This window comes from Lynx canadensis, chromosome D2, assembly GCF_007474595.2.
Source record: "Lynx canadensis isolate LIC74 chromosome D2, mLynCan4.pri.v2, whole genome shotgun sequence".
Classification (NCBI taxonomy): domain Eukaryota; kingdom Metazoa; phylum Chordata; class Mammalia; order Carnivora; family Felidae; genus Lynx; species Lynx canadensis.
This window is the reverse complement of record NC_044313.2, coordinates 9462495-9478409: the sequence shown is the minus strand read 5'-3', so window position 1 is coordinate 9478409 and position 15915 is coordinate 9462495. Positions and strand designations below refer to the sequence as shown.

Below are 15915 nucleotides of genomic sequence, written 5' to 3'. Positions count from 1 at the left end.
CCCCAGGGTAATTTATTTACTAAAGAAACTGGGTTGTTCTGTTGTTTCCCACAGTCTGGCTTTTGCTGATTGAATCCCTATGGGCAGGCAGTGTAATATATTCCTCTGCAGTCTTTATTTCCTGTAAATTGGTAGTTTGAGACGATAGAAACTTTTTTGTTACATGTTCACTTCATAGGTGATGTTTGTGGCTTTCATCAGGAAGTACATAAATACCTGCTTATCTCTCTTTTTATGATATTAACTAATTTTACTTTGATTCATTTTAGTTTTAGCAGTTTGAAGGGTTTGAGAGAGACAGGGTGGTGTAAGATGTTAAGATTTAAGCTCTAGAGCCCAAGAATCTGGGTTCGTGTTTTGATTTCTTATCTACTGGCTCTCTAATCTTGGAAAGTCACTTTCCCTTATGAGCATCAAGTTTCTTATCTGTGAAATGGGGATGATGATGCCTGTTCATGAGGTCGTTTTGAGCGTTCAGTGAGAAAATGCGTGAAAAAGAACCTTGCACAGAGCCTAGCATATAGTCAGTGGCCAATAAATGTTACCTATTCTGTGACTTTAAAAATATTCTAAACTAATCTGAAAGGTTATAAGTGAAATTTATAAGTGAGGAGATTAAGTTTGGATTGCTGTTTTGTGGGGAGTTTTTTGTTTTTGCTTCCCCTGTGTTTATTAAGGGAAAAAAGGAAGTCAGTTATTCAGCTGAGGTGACTCGCTCTCCTTTGCTCCCATCAATGTGTATAGTTGCATTTAGTAACCATTCATAATAAGCTTAATTTCAAAAATGATTTTTGGCCATGCTTCCTAAGGCTTCACATTATCTGGCCCTCACTTAGTTTTGGAAAACAGGCTCTTTCTTGAACAGACTGTACCATAGCACATTTTATGCATGAAGTCCACCAAGAAATACTCACTTTTAATGTTTTTATTTTGCAGTGTAATGTTCAGGCTCAGAAATGCCTTATGTGGATCGTCAGAATCGCATTTGTGGTTTTCTAGACATTGAGGAAAATGAAAACAGTGGGAAATTCCTTCGAAGGTACTTCATACTGGATACCAGAGAAGATAGTTTTGTATGGTACATGGATAATCCACAGGTTTGTAAAATCCAAACGGTCACCTTTTTTCCAAAACACACAAGAGCTTTAATTATTCAAGTATTTAACATACCATCTGGTGTGAGGATTTGTCCTACTAAATAAACAATATATGTTTAGATTTATTTCTACTGGCTGCGTTCTTTCTGTCTGCACCCTCAACTCCTGCTATCGTATTTGAATTTCAGAAGATGAAACTAAGTTTATTTAATAAAAATTTATGCATGCATATCTGGGTTTTTTTCCCTCCCTTGGGAGAGAAATGCTGTCTCTGGTAGAAAATACATAAGTCGTTTAAATTTAAGAGACTTTCTCTAGAGACTACTGTCTTTTGTTTCTTTGGTAAAGAAACTACATCACCTAGTTGACACTTCCCGTGGGTAGTCCTTTCATCCTGCAGGGTCAGATTTGAGTGTCAGTAAGTGTCATGCCATTCAGGAACTGAAATGCACTTTGATTTTATTGTTGCCTTTCAGATCATTGGGGAAATGTCATAAATTAAAACTTAGAATCCCCCTTTTAAGATCTGTGAAAGACCTTGGACTGGAGAGTATCTGTCGAGTAGTTTGTAAATTTTCTCTACCTGTGAAACTCTTCATTCAAATTGGGGTGGATGTTGCAAGGAGTCCCTAGCAGACGTCTAAGCTGGTTTGGTCTGGTGGGTGAGGGACTCTTAGAGTCGAGGGAGGAGCGGGGACTGGTGGGAGGTTCCATTCTGTTCCACAGAGAAGGAACTAGATCTCCTGACAACCAAGCTAGTATTCTTTACTGGTGCGTACTTGTTTTAGGTTAGACAAAATACTTATTTATTTGTACTTGTTTATATAGAAGTCAAGTTGTAAGAGACCTGAGTATAAATTTAACCTCCTCTTTAATGTAGGAAAACTGTCTATCCCTAATCTTCACTTTAGCTGTTGTTCGTATTACACATTATCAAAAAGTACTTACTGTATTTGAGACACTTCAATTATTATTTGCTCTGTGAGCCAAAATCTGTCTCCTTGTATTTGCTACCCATTAAACCTACTCTGTCCTCTGATTCTCTATAAACTTTAGTCCTTTTATTCAGACACAGGCCTTGAAATTTTGGAGGGTAATTTGTATTTTAATTCAGTGTAGATTATTTGAGTGCTGACTTTCAGACTTTTTTCCCTAGGAGTGGTCTACGCTCTATCCTTATTCTTAATAGAGTTTATTGATTCTGTTTTACTCTCTTATCTCTGGGTATAACCACCTTTCTTGGGTGATAGTAACCTGGCTATACAACTGTATGATTAATACCTTTATTTACTTGTCCAGAGTCAGTGGGAGAAGGAACAGGTCAGCAGAAATCAGAAGTTCATGTTTGCCTTTTTTTTTTAACATCAGATTTCTCCCCTTTATGACCCCATCTTTTTATCTGTGGCATAATCCCCTCCCAAACTCTCTTTCGCAAAGAGGAAAGTAACTTCGTTCCCCTTGACTCCCTCTAATTACTAGTTTCCAGGGAACGGTTCTCCTCTCCCTTATGAGCCGTTGCACAGTCTGCCTGTGCTCTTCCTGGTTTGTCTCTCTGCGAGATCTGATGGACCGATATGTATGGTTTCTCCTGAATTGTATTTAAAGCTCCTTGATTATTTTTCTTCCTTCATATATAATGGATTCTCTTCCTCAGAATTCCTCCTTTCATCAGCACTTCCCACTTCAAGCTAGAAGAAGGTGGGCACAAAATGGACTATGTTTATTACGCCGAAGGAAACATGAACTTGGAATTCAGAGTTAAGGTCTTCACAGAAGTAGTAGCATTCGGAATTGACCCAGAAGGGTGGGTACGATTTTGGCCAAGAGATGGAGAAGTGGGTCTTCCCACTCTTAGTGCTCTAAGAATAGCATGGACAAAGAAATCCAAACAAGGAAGCCTGTGGTGTACGTGGAGAATAGGTCACTTTGGCTATAGCAGGCAGGGTGTATGTTGAAGTCTGCACCCAGCTAGGTCTTTTGTTGTTGTTGTTGTTGTTGTTAAGTTTGTTTGTTTGTTTAAGTAGTATCTGCACCCGGCATGGGCTCGAGCTCACAACCCTGAGATCAAGAGCTGCATGCTCTTCTGACTGAGCCAGCCTGGCGCCCACATGAACTCTCTTAAAGCCAAATTTCCATGATGTAATTAACACATTTTTTTAAATTGAACGTAGTGCAGAGTTTTAAATCTGTTTTTATATTCAGTTCTTAATAATTTTAACTCTTCACTCTGATGAGAATCTTTTACCATCTTGACTCTGCAACCAGTGGATTAGCCATCAATATAATAGCTTGGTGTCACTTTATTTAAAAAAAAATTTTTTTTTAATGTTTATTTATTTTAGAGACAGAGAAACAGAGCACAAGCGGGGTCAGGGCAGAGAGAGGGAGACACAGAATCTGAAACAGGCTCCAGGCTCTGAGCTGTCAGCGTAGAGCCCAAAGCGGGGCTTGAACTCACAAACCATGAGATCATGACCTGAGCCAAATTTGGACACTCAGCCGACTGAGCCACCCAGGCGCCCATCTTGGTGTCATTTTTAAATGTAATAAGGCTTGTATCTCCTCATGAAAACTTTAGTAAAATGTCTTGCTAAGGTTATTATGTTAGGTTGAGAGCCATGTGAAATGGCCAATATACCACCGTTTTAATCTATTAAAAAATGACAGTTTCATAGGATTCAATCTAGTTGCCTATGTTATGGTGCTGTAGATTATAACGATCATAAGCCCTGATAATGAAAGAAAATCCGTTTTAGTCACCTGTCCTTAGGGAACCATTCCTCCTCCATTTTCCTTTCTTTACCACTAACCATTGGTTTAAAAATCCATTCTAGTGTATCACTAGGGATCAGTTTGGAGCTTTCTGTGTTTTGTCGAGGGTGTGGGTATGGTGGAGAATTAAATAATTGAGTAGCTGTCTCAGGAAGTGACTTTGAAGAAACTTGAAAAAGATATTTTGGCAAAAGGAGTGCAGAAACTCATAAGGACGAATGGCTTATTTTCCTTTTTATCTTAGATGTCATGAGTTGATTATTTCTTGTTCACTGTCAAGTAACAGATTTTGAAACCTACTTTTATGTAGTTGAACTTGGCAGTAATCGTACCAATCCATAGAAACTAGGTATTTTGAATATCCGTTATCTCTCAGCTACTTATATTTCTCTATACTGTGCCACTGTTCAGTCTGTGATCCTTTATGTCATGTGGCCATGACATAGTGCTCATTTCTCTTCTTCCTACAGAGGCTTAGAACTGTATTCAGTTAGTTAAAATATTATGTTTTTGGAGGACTTAACAGAAAAATAACAATTTTGAATGAAGGGTAGCAGTGTTTGAAAAAATCACGTTGACAGGAGTTAGGAGGTCTTGAAGACATTTTAACATTTCATTTCCTTATCCAAAATTAAAAAACACACACACACAAAGCAACCGCTAAACTTAATAAAACATTTTGTATAAGAACAACCATTTAAAATTCTACCTTAACAATTATAATTTTATATACATATTTATTTATGGTTTATACTTAGAAGCTTGAACATAGTATACGGTTTAAAGCAAAACATAATGCAGTTTACGTAGGAGTGAGTGTCTGAGAAGACCTGTCCCTGTCAACAGTAACCAGTTTATATTTGGGAGTCTTGAGGCTTTCGTGTGATTGTCTCCAGGAAGCTCATAGAGAGGTTCAAGAGAAGTACCTCCTAATCGTTCATGAGAACAAAGCCAAAGGTTTTCTTTTCTTTTTTTTTTTTTAATGTTTATTTATTTTTGAGAGAGAGAGAGAGACCGAGCATGAGCAGGGGAGGGGCAGAGAGAAAGGGAGACACAGAAGCCAAAGCCGGCTCCAGGCTCTGAGCTGTCAGCAAGGAGCCTGACATGGGGCTTGAACCCACAAGCCGTGAGATCGTGACCTGAGCTGAAGTCGGACGCTTAGCCGACAGAGCCACCCAGGCGCCCCAAAAGTTTTCTTTTTAATGTACATTCTTATAAAGTCAGTAAAGAAGTTGATCTTGGTTAATCTGCAGTGGAGGAAACTTTCAAAATGAAGACTGTTTTACTTTTAAAGTCTATCAGAGTTTTCCTTTATTTTATTAATTTTTTCCAGGTTCTTTACCTGGTGTTCCTGCCTCCTTCTTCCCCCTCTTTCACCCGTCCCCTTTATTATATTACAGGATATGTTAAAGCACAATTTCGACTACAGAACTGCTCACAAGCCTTCTTTAACGGTTTCAAATTCTTTAACGGTATAAATTCTTTGCCACTTTTTTATTTAGGTCTTTTTTACTTAGGTTAGATTCTTGGTTCAAGTTCCCAAACTGGTGTTTTCTACTACAACCCTGTACGATTCCATATTATGTGTAGCTTCTGGCCGCCCTCATCTGCCTGCTGTAGCTCCTCTGCTTTCTCTGCCTGGAATATTCTCTCTTCTGTTTGCATTTCACATATTTCCTTTAAAGACCAACCTAAATGCTGTTCATGTCACCACAGAGTCCTTCCTGCCAGTCTTTCCCAGACATGGTTCTCTCTTCTTAATTCTTTACCCCTAGCTCTTCCAGGACCCAAACCCTGCCTCAAACTTGTTAGGGAAGAACAAAAATATAGTGAACATGTCAGTATATACACTCCTGACATATGGCTTAAAGAGTATCAGTTAATAATTATTTTAAAAAATGGAATCAATATAAATAAAGGACGGTATAATACTAATATGTTTAAATGGAAGAAAATCAACCTTTTAGGGATATATTTGATTAATAATTTTTAATAGAACAAAGTAACATGCGTAGTATTGAAATCTCTTACAATTGTATTTACGTCTCAAGTATTTTTTCCCATTGCCTTCAGGAACAAAGTCTGATCTTGTTTATGGCTTTTAAAGCTCATGAAAAAGAAAATGAGTTTAGCTGCAATGATAAAACTAGCCTTTTAGTTATGGAATGCGTTACGGTGGAACCAAATAGAATTTGGTTTTGTTATCCATGCCGTCAACTTGATTTGTAAATACTTGAACTGAAAAAGTTGATTTGTAAAGTGTAATATTAAAAAATCTAATTTCTTAACTGCTTTTAGTATGTGTAGAACATTATAATATAAATTAATAATGCTGGATACTAATTATATATTAATGATTTGTTTCCAGAACTTACCTTCTGGATCATCACGTGTGGGAGCCATTAAACTTACCTACATTTCAAAGGTAGTTTTTCTATATCGTTTCTCAGTCATGCATGAATTAGAATTGCTTGGGATATGAGCGTGAATGAGGGGCGGTTTCCTTTCTGTGTCATTTAGTGATGATGTTTGGGGTCATATCATGAGGAAGATGGTACCTGGCCACTATGTGTAGGAAGGTCTTTGGTAAAATTAGGCAAAATATGGAGTTAACTTGTAAGATGTGGCCAATTGCAAAAGTTAACATTAACCTTTACGATTAGGTATATGAATATCAGAAGGAGAATAAACAGTTAATGATTAAGTTCGGTCTTTGGGAAATCTGGAGTTTTGTTTTGTTTTTTTAAGTTTATTTATTTTGAGAGAGAAAGTGCAAATCAGGGAGGGTCAGAGAGAGAGAGGGAGAGAGAGAATCCCAAGCAGGCTTTGCACACTGTCAGTGCGGGGCCCAGCATGGGGCTGGAACCCATGAACCGTGAGAAGTTGGACGCTTAACCAACTGAGCCCCCCAGGCTTCTCCCCTGGAGAAGGTTTTTTCTAAGTCCGTATTGTATTTATTTAAACTGTTTTCCAGCTTTTAATCCCATTACCTCTGACTTTTTATTTCTTTATGTTTTATTTTGAAGAAAGTAAGAACCATATGCATGATAAAAGAATGATTTTTTCCTCATTTCACTTTGTCTCTACTAATTTCTGTTTTCTCGTTTGTCGATTTTTCTGGAATTTTTGCAATACTATTTTTCTCTTCAAAAATTGAGATTTGGTATTTTCAGGTATTTTTTTTCCCTTTATTATATTGGGGTGGGAACTGAGATAGAGATGTTGATGAGCTAGGCCTATGGGGTTTTTATACAAAGTAATGTGCGTCGATGGCTCAAGATAGAAGGTGTGAAAAGTAGATTAAGTAATATGCACGTGTATACTATTATGCATATATTGGGATTTGTTAGCAGAGGTCTTCAAGAGAAGACCAGTTTACAAGTGTGCTTATAAAGGTAGACATTCCTAGATAAAGTACTTCATTATCAGGATCACAGCAGAGCTGTTCATTCTCACTGACCAAAAAAAAAAAAGAAAAAAAAAATCAGCCCTTGGACGACAAAGATTACATATTGAAAGGGAAACCTTTTTTTTTTTTATTATTATTTATTTAATTAAAACCATATTATTTAATCTGCAGAAGACAAATATTGTTTAAGTATACCTTAAGTGTCCCTGTAAATCAAAACATTTAATAAGTGCTTCAGGGTAGCTCGCAGCTTCAATTCTAGAGTGCTTATTACTAGGAAGCATAGTGTGTCTTCGTAAAGTTAAGTGTTAGAGCCCTGGTCTGCCGGCCGGCCGGTAGGGTGTCGCGCTGTAATGTGAATTTGTTGCCAAGCGCTTTTGCCTCTCCGGGCGGTGATGAGGAATAGGCAGTTGAGGGAGAGATCGCCCACATGCTCCTATGTTTTCAATCGTTTGTTGCCTGGTCTTTTCAAAAATGAAGCACTGACTGAGCAAGTGGCCCTGACTGACCAGCTGCTTCCTGAATCTTCCTCGGCTCCTCTTTTAAAATATAACCTTTTCTGTGCAGCCCTGTTGACTTTCATCTCTGTCCCGAAGTTTCACTTGTACAGTTTGTACTCTGCTTTAGACATGCCTCTTTTTTTCCAGAATTTATTCTTGGAACAAATTCCAGTGTGACTCAGAGCTGTGAATTTGTAGTTGGGATCAGTCAGGAGCCCCAGACTTAGAATTCCTTTTGAAGGTACAAAACAGACGCTACAATTACATGTTCTGACACCGGCACTAGGGTCGTAATAGTCAGGAATAGGCTTCTGAGAGGGCTACGTTATTTGAGGGAATAACAGTAACCAGGTGCCAGTTGCTTCCCTTCTGAAAGGAACCACGTGCTGCGTTTAGCAAAGGGACCCCGTGATCCCAGGGTATTCTGCTGCACACGAGGGCATCCGGTGCCGTTTTGGGTTCCTCATTGCACATTAATGCCTTTTGGATTTTTGGACGTTGTTAAATACACAATCTCCCCCTTGCCCACCATCATTTTCTCTTCAGGTACACAGCTAATTTAGAAATATGCAATCTGGGAAGAATTCAGAGTTTCTGTAGTGTATTACGAGGGTATTTTGAAAGTTACGTTATACTACAAAATGTCCTATGTGTTACATAAAACTTAAGGGTTTACTTTCAACTTCTTCACATTTCCTTAGAATAAATGCAAGTTTGTTCAAAGAGAACAGGGAAGTATCGTTTGTTTTGAACATCTTACAGTTGGGACCCATGTTCTGTGTTCAATTTGCAGTTCTTTTTCAGTAGCCTTTAAAGTGTAATTTCAGGCCCGAGTGCTAAATGTGTGGGATTACTGGGAGATCGTACTTGTGGGAGTTGGTGCAGCATTTAAGGTTGGTTACAGTCACATATGAAGAAGTCAGTGACTCGTCTCTCTGTTTTGTTAGGTCAGCGATGCAACTAAGCTAAGGCCAAAGGCTGAGTTCTGTTTTGGTAAGTAGCCATATTTTATATGTTAATTGATTTAAGTTTGGCTAACATAATTACATCATAATTGTAAAAGGAAACAGTCCTGGAAAACCACATGACACAAACCTGTGGGTTAATGATTATTCTGAGGCAAATTCCCTTGAAGCCACCATCCAGGTGAAGAAATAAAACTTCTCCCCTACCCTCGAAGCCTCTTTCCTGTGTCCATCACGGTCACGGCCGCCTCCCTCGGCCCACATATAGTCCTTACCTAGGCGTTTATAGTGATGACCGCCAGTGAGATCTCAGGTAATTTCTAACTTTCTACCTTGTATTATTCTATATTACATGCATTTATAAATAACGGAAAGGATTTGGTCTTCGGCTCGTGGGTCGTGAGAAGTGTACAGCTTGGGGGTAGAGGTAGTTGAGGGTGTCTGATTCACTTGTTCGGCAAACATTTAGTGAATGTCTAGTGTGTGCACCCTGTGCTTGGCATTGGGCTGTAAGAGTATTAAGAGGCGGTTGTCGCCCTTAAGAATCTCACAGGCTGCTTGTCTCTCAGACACTGGACCTGGTGAGATCCTTGCATTTCTTACAGTCAGTGCATGACGGAGTGTACAATCTATTAAAGAAACACAAAGGAAGAGCTTCAGATCCTTACTGGGGATCCTTACCAGGGGGAGCCACACTGGGTGAAGAGGCACTTGAGTCGGTGGCCAGCTCAACCTTGGTCATCCTCCAGCGTTGGGAAGAGAAGGGGGAGGGATCACAGGACCAGAGACACGTGGGAGAGAAGAGCGAGGTGTGTGTGGACATCTGAAAACTCAGGGAGGCTGGCAGGAATGGTGAGAGACCAAAAAGTAAAAGGCCGGGCAGAAGTCCGGGCGTAACATGTGGACAAGTGGTGTATGTGTATGTATGTGTGGGAACGAGAGGCGAGAAACTAGCATCTAGCAAGCTGACATAGGTGAAGGATGTGCTTTGTGTGGATAGGAGAGTTTTGACGCAGGCGGATTGGCTCAGTGGCTTCCGAACTACTCTCCTTATCTAAGGGCCCGCGTCTGGGTCGTGGCAGTGGGAGAGGAGGGACAGACAACACTGGAAGGAAATGTGCAGGGCCTTGGTGACTGGATGTGTGGGAAGAGAGAGCTATCAGGTAGGTTCGCTTCAAGTAAAGAAATGAGGACCTAAGAGCTGGATTGGGTAAAGTGTTTGATAAGGAGTTTGAAGTGGTGAGGAAACATCCAAATGGAAATGTTCCGGTGACGGTAATTGAAGATGGATGGAGCCTGAAGATCAAGAATGGAGAAATTTGGAACTTGTGAAAATAGTTGGGTGGTAGTTGAAGCCGGGAGAGTTGATGTGCTCTCAGAGTCTGTCAAGGGACATCAGTGATGGAAAGGACAAAATTCAGAGTGGCCAACTGGCATCAAAAAGGACCATTTTACATTAATGTAAAATACTTCTTGAGGTAGAAATGATATCAGCGTTCTTTGTTCTCTTTTTTTTTAAGGTTTTTTTTTTTTTTTTTAATTTTTTAAATTTATTTTTGAGACAGAGAGAGACAGAGCATGAGCAGGGGAGTGACAGAGAGAGGGAGACACAGAATCCAAAGCAGGCTTCAGGCTCTGAGATGTCAGCACACAGCCCGACGCGGGGCTCAAACTCACGGACTGCGAGATCATGACCTGAGCCGAAGTCGGACGCTTCACTGACTGAGCCACTCAGGCGCCCCTGTTCTCTTTTGCTTGAAAAGGGCGGGTTTCTTCTTTAGGCATTGTGTTGGGGATAACATCTGTGGCAGTCATATACGTCCAGTAAGCGACTAGGGTGTGGGCAGGATGTAATGCAGCTGTTCAGAGAATCCTCTATAAGGCTTTTATCACCTCTAAGAAACCAAAAGAAAAATTTATGTGCTTATTACAAATTTATAAACAGGAAAATGCTTCAGAGCCTTGTGAGTGAAAAGCCAGTGGGGGCAACAGAGAACTTTGTTTTAGAATGTATAATGCATATTCTCTTGACAAGTCTTTTTAATGTAAAACCTCAAACCTACAGCTTGAAGGAATAGTGGTATATAACATACATAACATTCAGTCATTGGAGTATGCAGAATGGGTGATTTTAGTTGGAGTCAAAGATTAAGGTTATTTGTTGGTCTGTCAGTAGTTTGTTAGTCCATACTATAGAGGGCATAGAGAAGAGATTCATAAAATGCTTGTCTTCAGAGAGGGCGGCACAGGTTCCTAAAACGGAACTACGACTTCCATTCAGAATGGCAACATAAAGATTCTTCCACCTTTATTTCATCTCCCGATTGTTCAAAAACCAGTGAGAACAAGAAACACTCAAACCATCGTTGCAGACGTCTGTAACCCACAGTGTATACAGGTGGGAAGTGGATGGGGGGAATGGAAAATAACTTAGCAGAGTAGAGAAGAAGCCAGTGAGGAGCTGGCCTGTCAGCATCCTGCCCCCACCCCGACTCCAGAGAGACTTAGGTCCTGGGTACCGTCTGGGGAGGCAGCAGAGAGGAGGACCCAAAACGGACTACATTTGGATGTCTGTGTCAGGGACAGCCTCCAGTCCCTGCTTCCATGCAGCTTAGTTGGGCAGCTGTCCTTCCACCATCCCAGCAAGAAATAGCATGTGTAGTACCTTTAGAAATAGAATCAGTGAGGGGCGCCTGGCTGGCTCAGTTGGAGGAGCATGTGACTCTTGATCTCAGGTTCGTGAGCTCCAGCCCCATGATGGTTGTAGACATTACTTAAATAAATAAAAACGAAAGAAAGAAAGAAAGAAGAGAAGAGAGAAGAGAAGAGAAGAGAAGAGAAGAGAAGAGAAGAGAAGAGAAGAGAAGAGAAGAGAAGAGAAAGAAAATCAGGCTCTGTGCTCGGGAAGAAGGGGAGAGATGAAGCGTGAAACTGAAAATAGGACTAAGTGAAAATATGTGCATGGAATGCACCTCTTTTCCTGTGTCCAGTTCCAGAACACTGGGCAGCCAGGTGTAGTGGGGTGGGTCTGCATACTCTAGAGAAGAGAGCCAGCCATAGGTGCTGACATCTGGGCATTTCTACTAGAAGACTTTGCCATGCAGTGAAGTCCAGCGGTTAGTAACCCTACATATCTTTCAGGGAGCTTCCAGTTAGTTTTTTTAGTACCTTGCTTTTAAATATGAATGGGCAGCCCAGGATTACATGACATTTGAGGAGAGAGCACTATCAAATAGGAAAAGGAACACAAGACAATGCAAAACTCAGAAGAAAAAGTCAAAAAATCTGAAAGAACAAAGACAGACTGATGAGAGGAGAGAAATAAGAAAATTAGTGGTTCCTTTTAGAAAGTCTGCCATCTGATTGAGAGAACGAGAGGATGGAGAAAGAATAGAGGGAACTGAGAAAACTGGCAAATAATGTGAGAAAGTGTCTCACAACCATTTGGTCCCTACCCGTACCCGAACTGTAACCAGTTGATCTTAGGTGTCAGATGATTTTTGTTTGCAGTCAAGCTAGTGTTTGTGCTTCAGGCTTTATCCGTTTGATACATTCACTCTGATGGTAAAGATTTGAAGTAAAGAAGTACTCAAGTGAAAAGATAGTAGAACACAACCTCTGGGATGGAGTCATCATACGCTGCGGAACCCTAGATTCAAAAGCATGGCAACTGGCAGGTTTTGTACACTTTGTTTTCATTCGAATATTTTTTCTTTCTTTCTCTGTCCCCCCCCCCCACCCCCACCAACATGGGTTGTTAGTATGCACTTCCCAATAATTTGCTTTACATTTTCCACAATGCTTCCTTACTTGGAAGTCTCCAGATGATGATGAAGATGATGTTGTCTATTCTTTCCCAGGCGCTGTGCTACTTCCTTTACATAAATCACCTCCAACTCTTCGAGGAACGGATGGGTTGCATCCATTTCCTTGATGAAGAAAATGGAGCTCAGGTTACCTGGGTTTTGCAGAATGTTATTGCTAGTTAAGTGCATGAGCTGGTCAGGTCTGAGTGATTCCAGGCTCGGATTCCAACCCCCTCCTGCCCCCACCGTATCCTTATGCCTCTTCCTACCATGAAATAATACAGTACATGAGTTTTTATTTGGACTGCAAGGTGTGCTAAGACCCGTTTTAGAGGTATATTTGCCTCTTTTTTCTTTTTTAAAAGAAGTCCTTATATAAATGCTATTCATTCAAAGATAGGTGTATTAAGTACTCACTTTGTAGCAGATGTAGTGTAGTACTAAGTGCTTAGATTTTCAGACTCTTCAGCTGGTCTTGGCAGATGCCCAGAACAGCGCTGAGGGGAGAAGCCATTGGGAGGGGGCCCAACCTCAGCCCGAGCTGGAACAAGGTTGTGAAAAGAGTCTTTACCAATTGTTAGAAATTAAAAATAAAAGCCATGTGTTGATATATGTCCTACTGTGCTACTCATCTTAACTTATGCTTATGGCATGGATCATTTCTCCAGTCTCTAGTAAGATATAAGAGAATTGATTTATAGTGTTTTAAGTTTCTTTAGTTTCCATACTAGTTGTCTGACAGCACTTCACAAGGTACTATTTGACTTCCTTGCTCAGATCCTCATCTCCATTCAAGGAAGCTCTGCCTTAGTGTCTTGGTCTCAGTTCCAATTTCAAGTCCTGTGCATTTGAGAAATAACTTTTTCCTTTGAGGGTTTTCATTTCCCCCTTAGTCACCCAACTGAGTGGTAGTATGTCAGTTGATACATACATACATACATACATACATACATACGTATATATACACACACACACACACACACATATATGTATATATGTATATATGTATATATATTTTAAGTTTATTTATTTTGAGAGTGAGAGAGAGCAAGCAGGAAAGGGGCAGAGAGAGAGAGAGAGAGAGAGAGAGAGAGAGAATCCCAAGTGAGCTCCATGCCCAAAGTGGGATCTCTTGAACTGTGACATCGTGACCCGAGCCAGAATCAAGAGTTGGATGCTCAACCAGCTGAGCCTGCCAGGCACCCCCTAAAGGTGTTTATTTTTATGATCTTGGGTTGGGGAGATTCTCTGCATCTATGAAAGCTCAAGTCATTACAGGAAAAGGAAAAGATTGACAGAATATTTTTCTCTTTGTTGAAAGATACCATGGACAAATTTGATGAGGCAAATGACAGGCTGAGAAAAGTACTTGAAATAAAACAAACGATTAATATAAAAGCTCTTAGAAGACAATACAACATAAATGGACACTCAGGAGAAATATGGACAAATAAAGCTCACAAAACAAATTCTGATGGCCAAGAAACATAGAAACTAATTTGTCTCAATGATCAGATAAATTCACATTTAAACAAGATATAATTATTCACCATTTAGGAGGTCAGAGATTGCTGTATCTGTCGGGGTCCAGTCGGGAAAACAGTCTGCACTAGGTATTTCGAACCTGGGGTATTTGTTAGGAGGAATTGCTTACCCAAATATTGGAAGGCTGAAAGAGTGCAGAGGGGATGCCGAGGAAACCCAGAAATTAGAAATTGCATAAAGCAGCTACCACCTAGACGCTGGAGAGACGAAAGGGGAAGAAGCGGTGTTACCAGAAGCTGGGACTTCGGAGGGTTGGAAGAGGGGCCCTGAGGGAGCTAGTGATGGGTGTCTGAGGAGACTGCAGGGCTGGTGTGGGGAGTGGCCGCAGAGCCGGGAGCAGTAGTAGCTAGTGGTATGCTTCTGCAGGGGGAGGGAGGTCAGCAGTAGTGGGAACCTGTAGGAGCGTGGCCTCTCCCAGTCTCCCGTCAACACCTCCCATTAGCAGAACATGGCTCGAGCTGGCAAAGGGTTTCTAGGGAATATTGTTCGCAGACTCCGGCTCCAATGTCAACAGTCTCGGGGCTGAAGACAAGGTCCCTATCTAGCACAGGTGCTAATAACCAGGACGGGTGCTGAGCACTGGATAAAACAGGCCTTCACTGTTGATAGGAATGTACATGGGTTCGACCTTATAGGAAGACAAGTTGTCAGTATCTGTAAAAATTTTAAGGGTGAATTCCCTCTGACCCAACACATTTATCTTATAGAACTGGTAGCCCAAGTATGGAGAGATATTATGTATATGATGTTTCATTGGGATATTTTATTTTTTTTTTTTTTAATTTTTTTTTTTTTTTCAACGTTTATTTATTTTTGGGACAGAGAGAGACAGAGCATGAACGGGCGAGGGGCAGAGAGAGAGGGAGACACAGAATCGGAAACAGGCTCCAGGCTCTGAGCCATCAGCTCAGAGCCCGACGCGGGGCTGGAACTCACGAACCATGAGATCGTGACCTGGCTGAAGTCGGACGCTTAACCGACTGCGCCACCCAGGCGCCCCTCATTGGGATATTTTATATAATTTCAAAAATTGGAAACAGCCTAAATGCTCATCATTAGGGGATTAGCTAAATATATTCTGGTATTTCCATTTAATGAAAAACATAGGCATTAAAAATAAGAATGTTACCTATGTTACAGAGTGGTAAAAGCATTATTTCATATGATCTAACGTTTTGTCAAATCTGAGAGTCACAGTATTGAACGTAGCCTGGTTTTGCAGAAGGCAGGTGCAAACATAAATTTAGATGCAACAAGTGCAAAATTTCATGTACTGTTTACTTTTTCTCTCAACAGTTATGAATGCAGGGATGAGGAAATACTTCCTACAAGCTAATGATCAGCAAGACCTAGTAGAATGGGTAAACGTGTTGAACAAAGCTATAAAAATTACAGTAAGTGTTTGTTGTGTTTTTAATTTTTAACGTCTGGAGGTCATCTTTACATTTTGAAAATATGCCTGCTGAGTCTCCAGTTTACCAGCAGGTTGCATCCTCAAAGTTTATTATTTAAAAGGCCGGTGTTTATAATGGGAATACATTTTCTTGTACCAGGTGATTATCAGCCCTTAAAATCAGCCCGTAAATACCATTTTAGCCCATTATGTACCTACCACGGCATACGCTAGTGTGCATTTTACCCACTGCACAAGAATGTTTCTAGGGGAAAATACACATCGAGGATGTTTTCTCTTCCCGAGTAGGATGAGGGGCTTCCTGCCGCCACCCCTGCTACTAGGCGTTGGCCTTCCTGTCTTCCAGGCCCTGACTGGGATCACTGCTGGGTAGGGTAGAATTTGAAGATAGGAGCAGGAAGCGGAGG

At 40.6% G+C, this 15915-nt stretch overlaps 1 protein-coding gene across 8 annotated transcripts in view; it reads left to right on the top strand.

Moving 5' to 3' along the window:
• Positions 1-15915, top strand: part of PLEKHA1 (pleckstrin homology domain containing A1) — a 57235-nt gene that overhangs the window by 15730 nt on the left and 25590 nt on the right. For 7 of the 8 annotated variants that reach the window (XM_030334647.1, XM_030334643.1, XM_030334646.2 and 4 more), the window contains exons 2-5: positions 937-1097; positions 6238-6294; positions 8726-8771; positions 15391-15488. In XM_030334647.1, coding sequence (XP_030190507.1) covers positions 957-1097; positions 6238-6294; positions 8726-8771; positions 15391-15488 — 342 coding nt within the window. In that variant the 5' untranslated portion in view covers positions 937-956. Of the gene's footprint in view, positions 1-936; positions 1098-6237; positions 6295-8725; positions 8772-15390; positions 15489-15915 lie in introns of those variants that run through there. The other variant, XM_032595172.1, reaches the window with a different exon arrangement.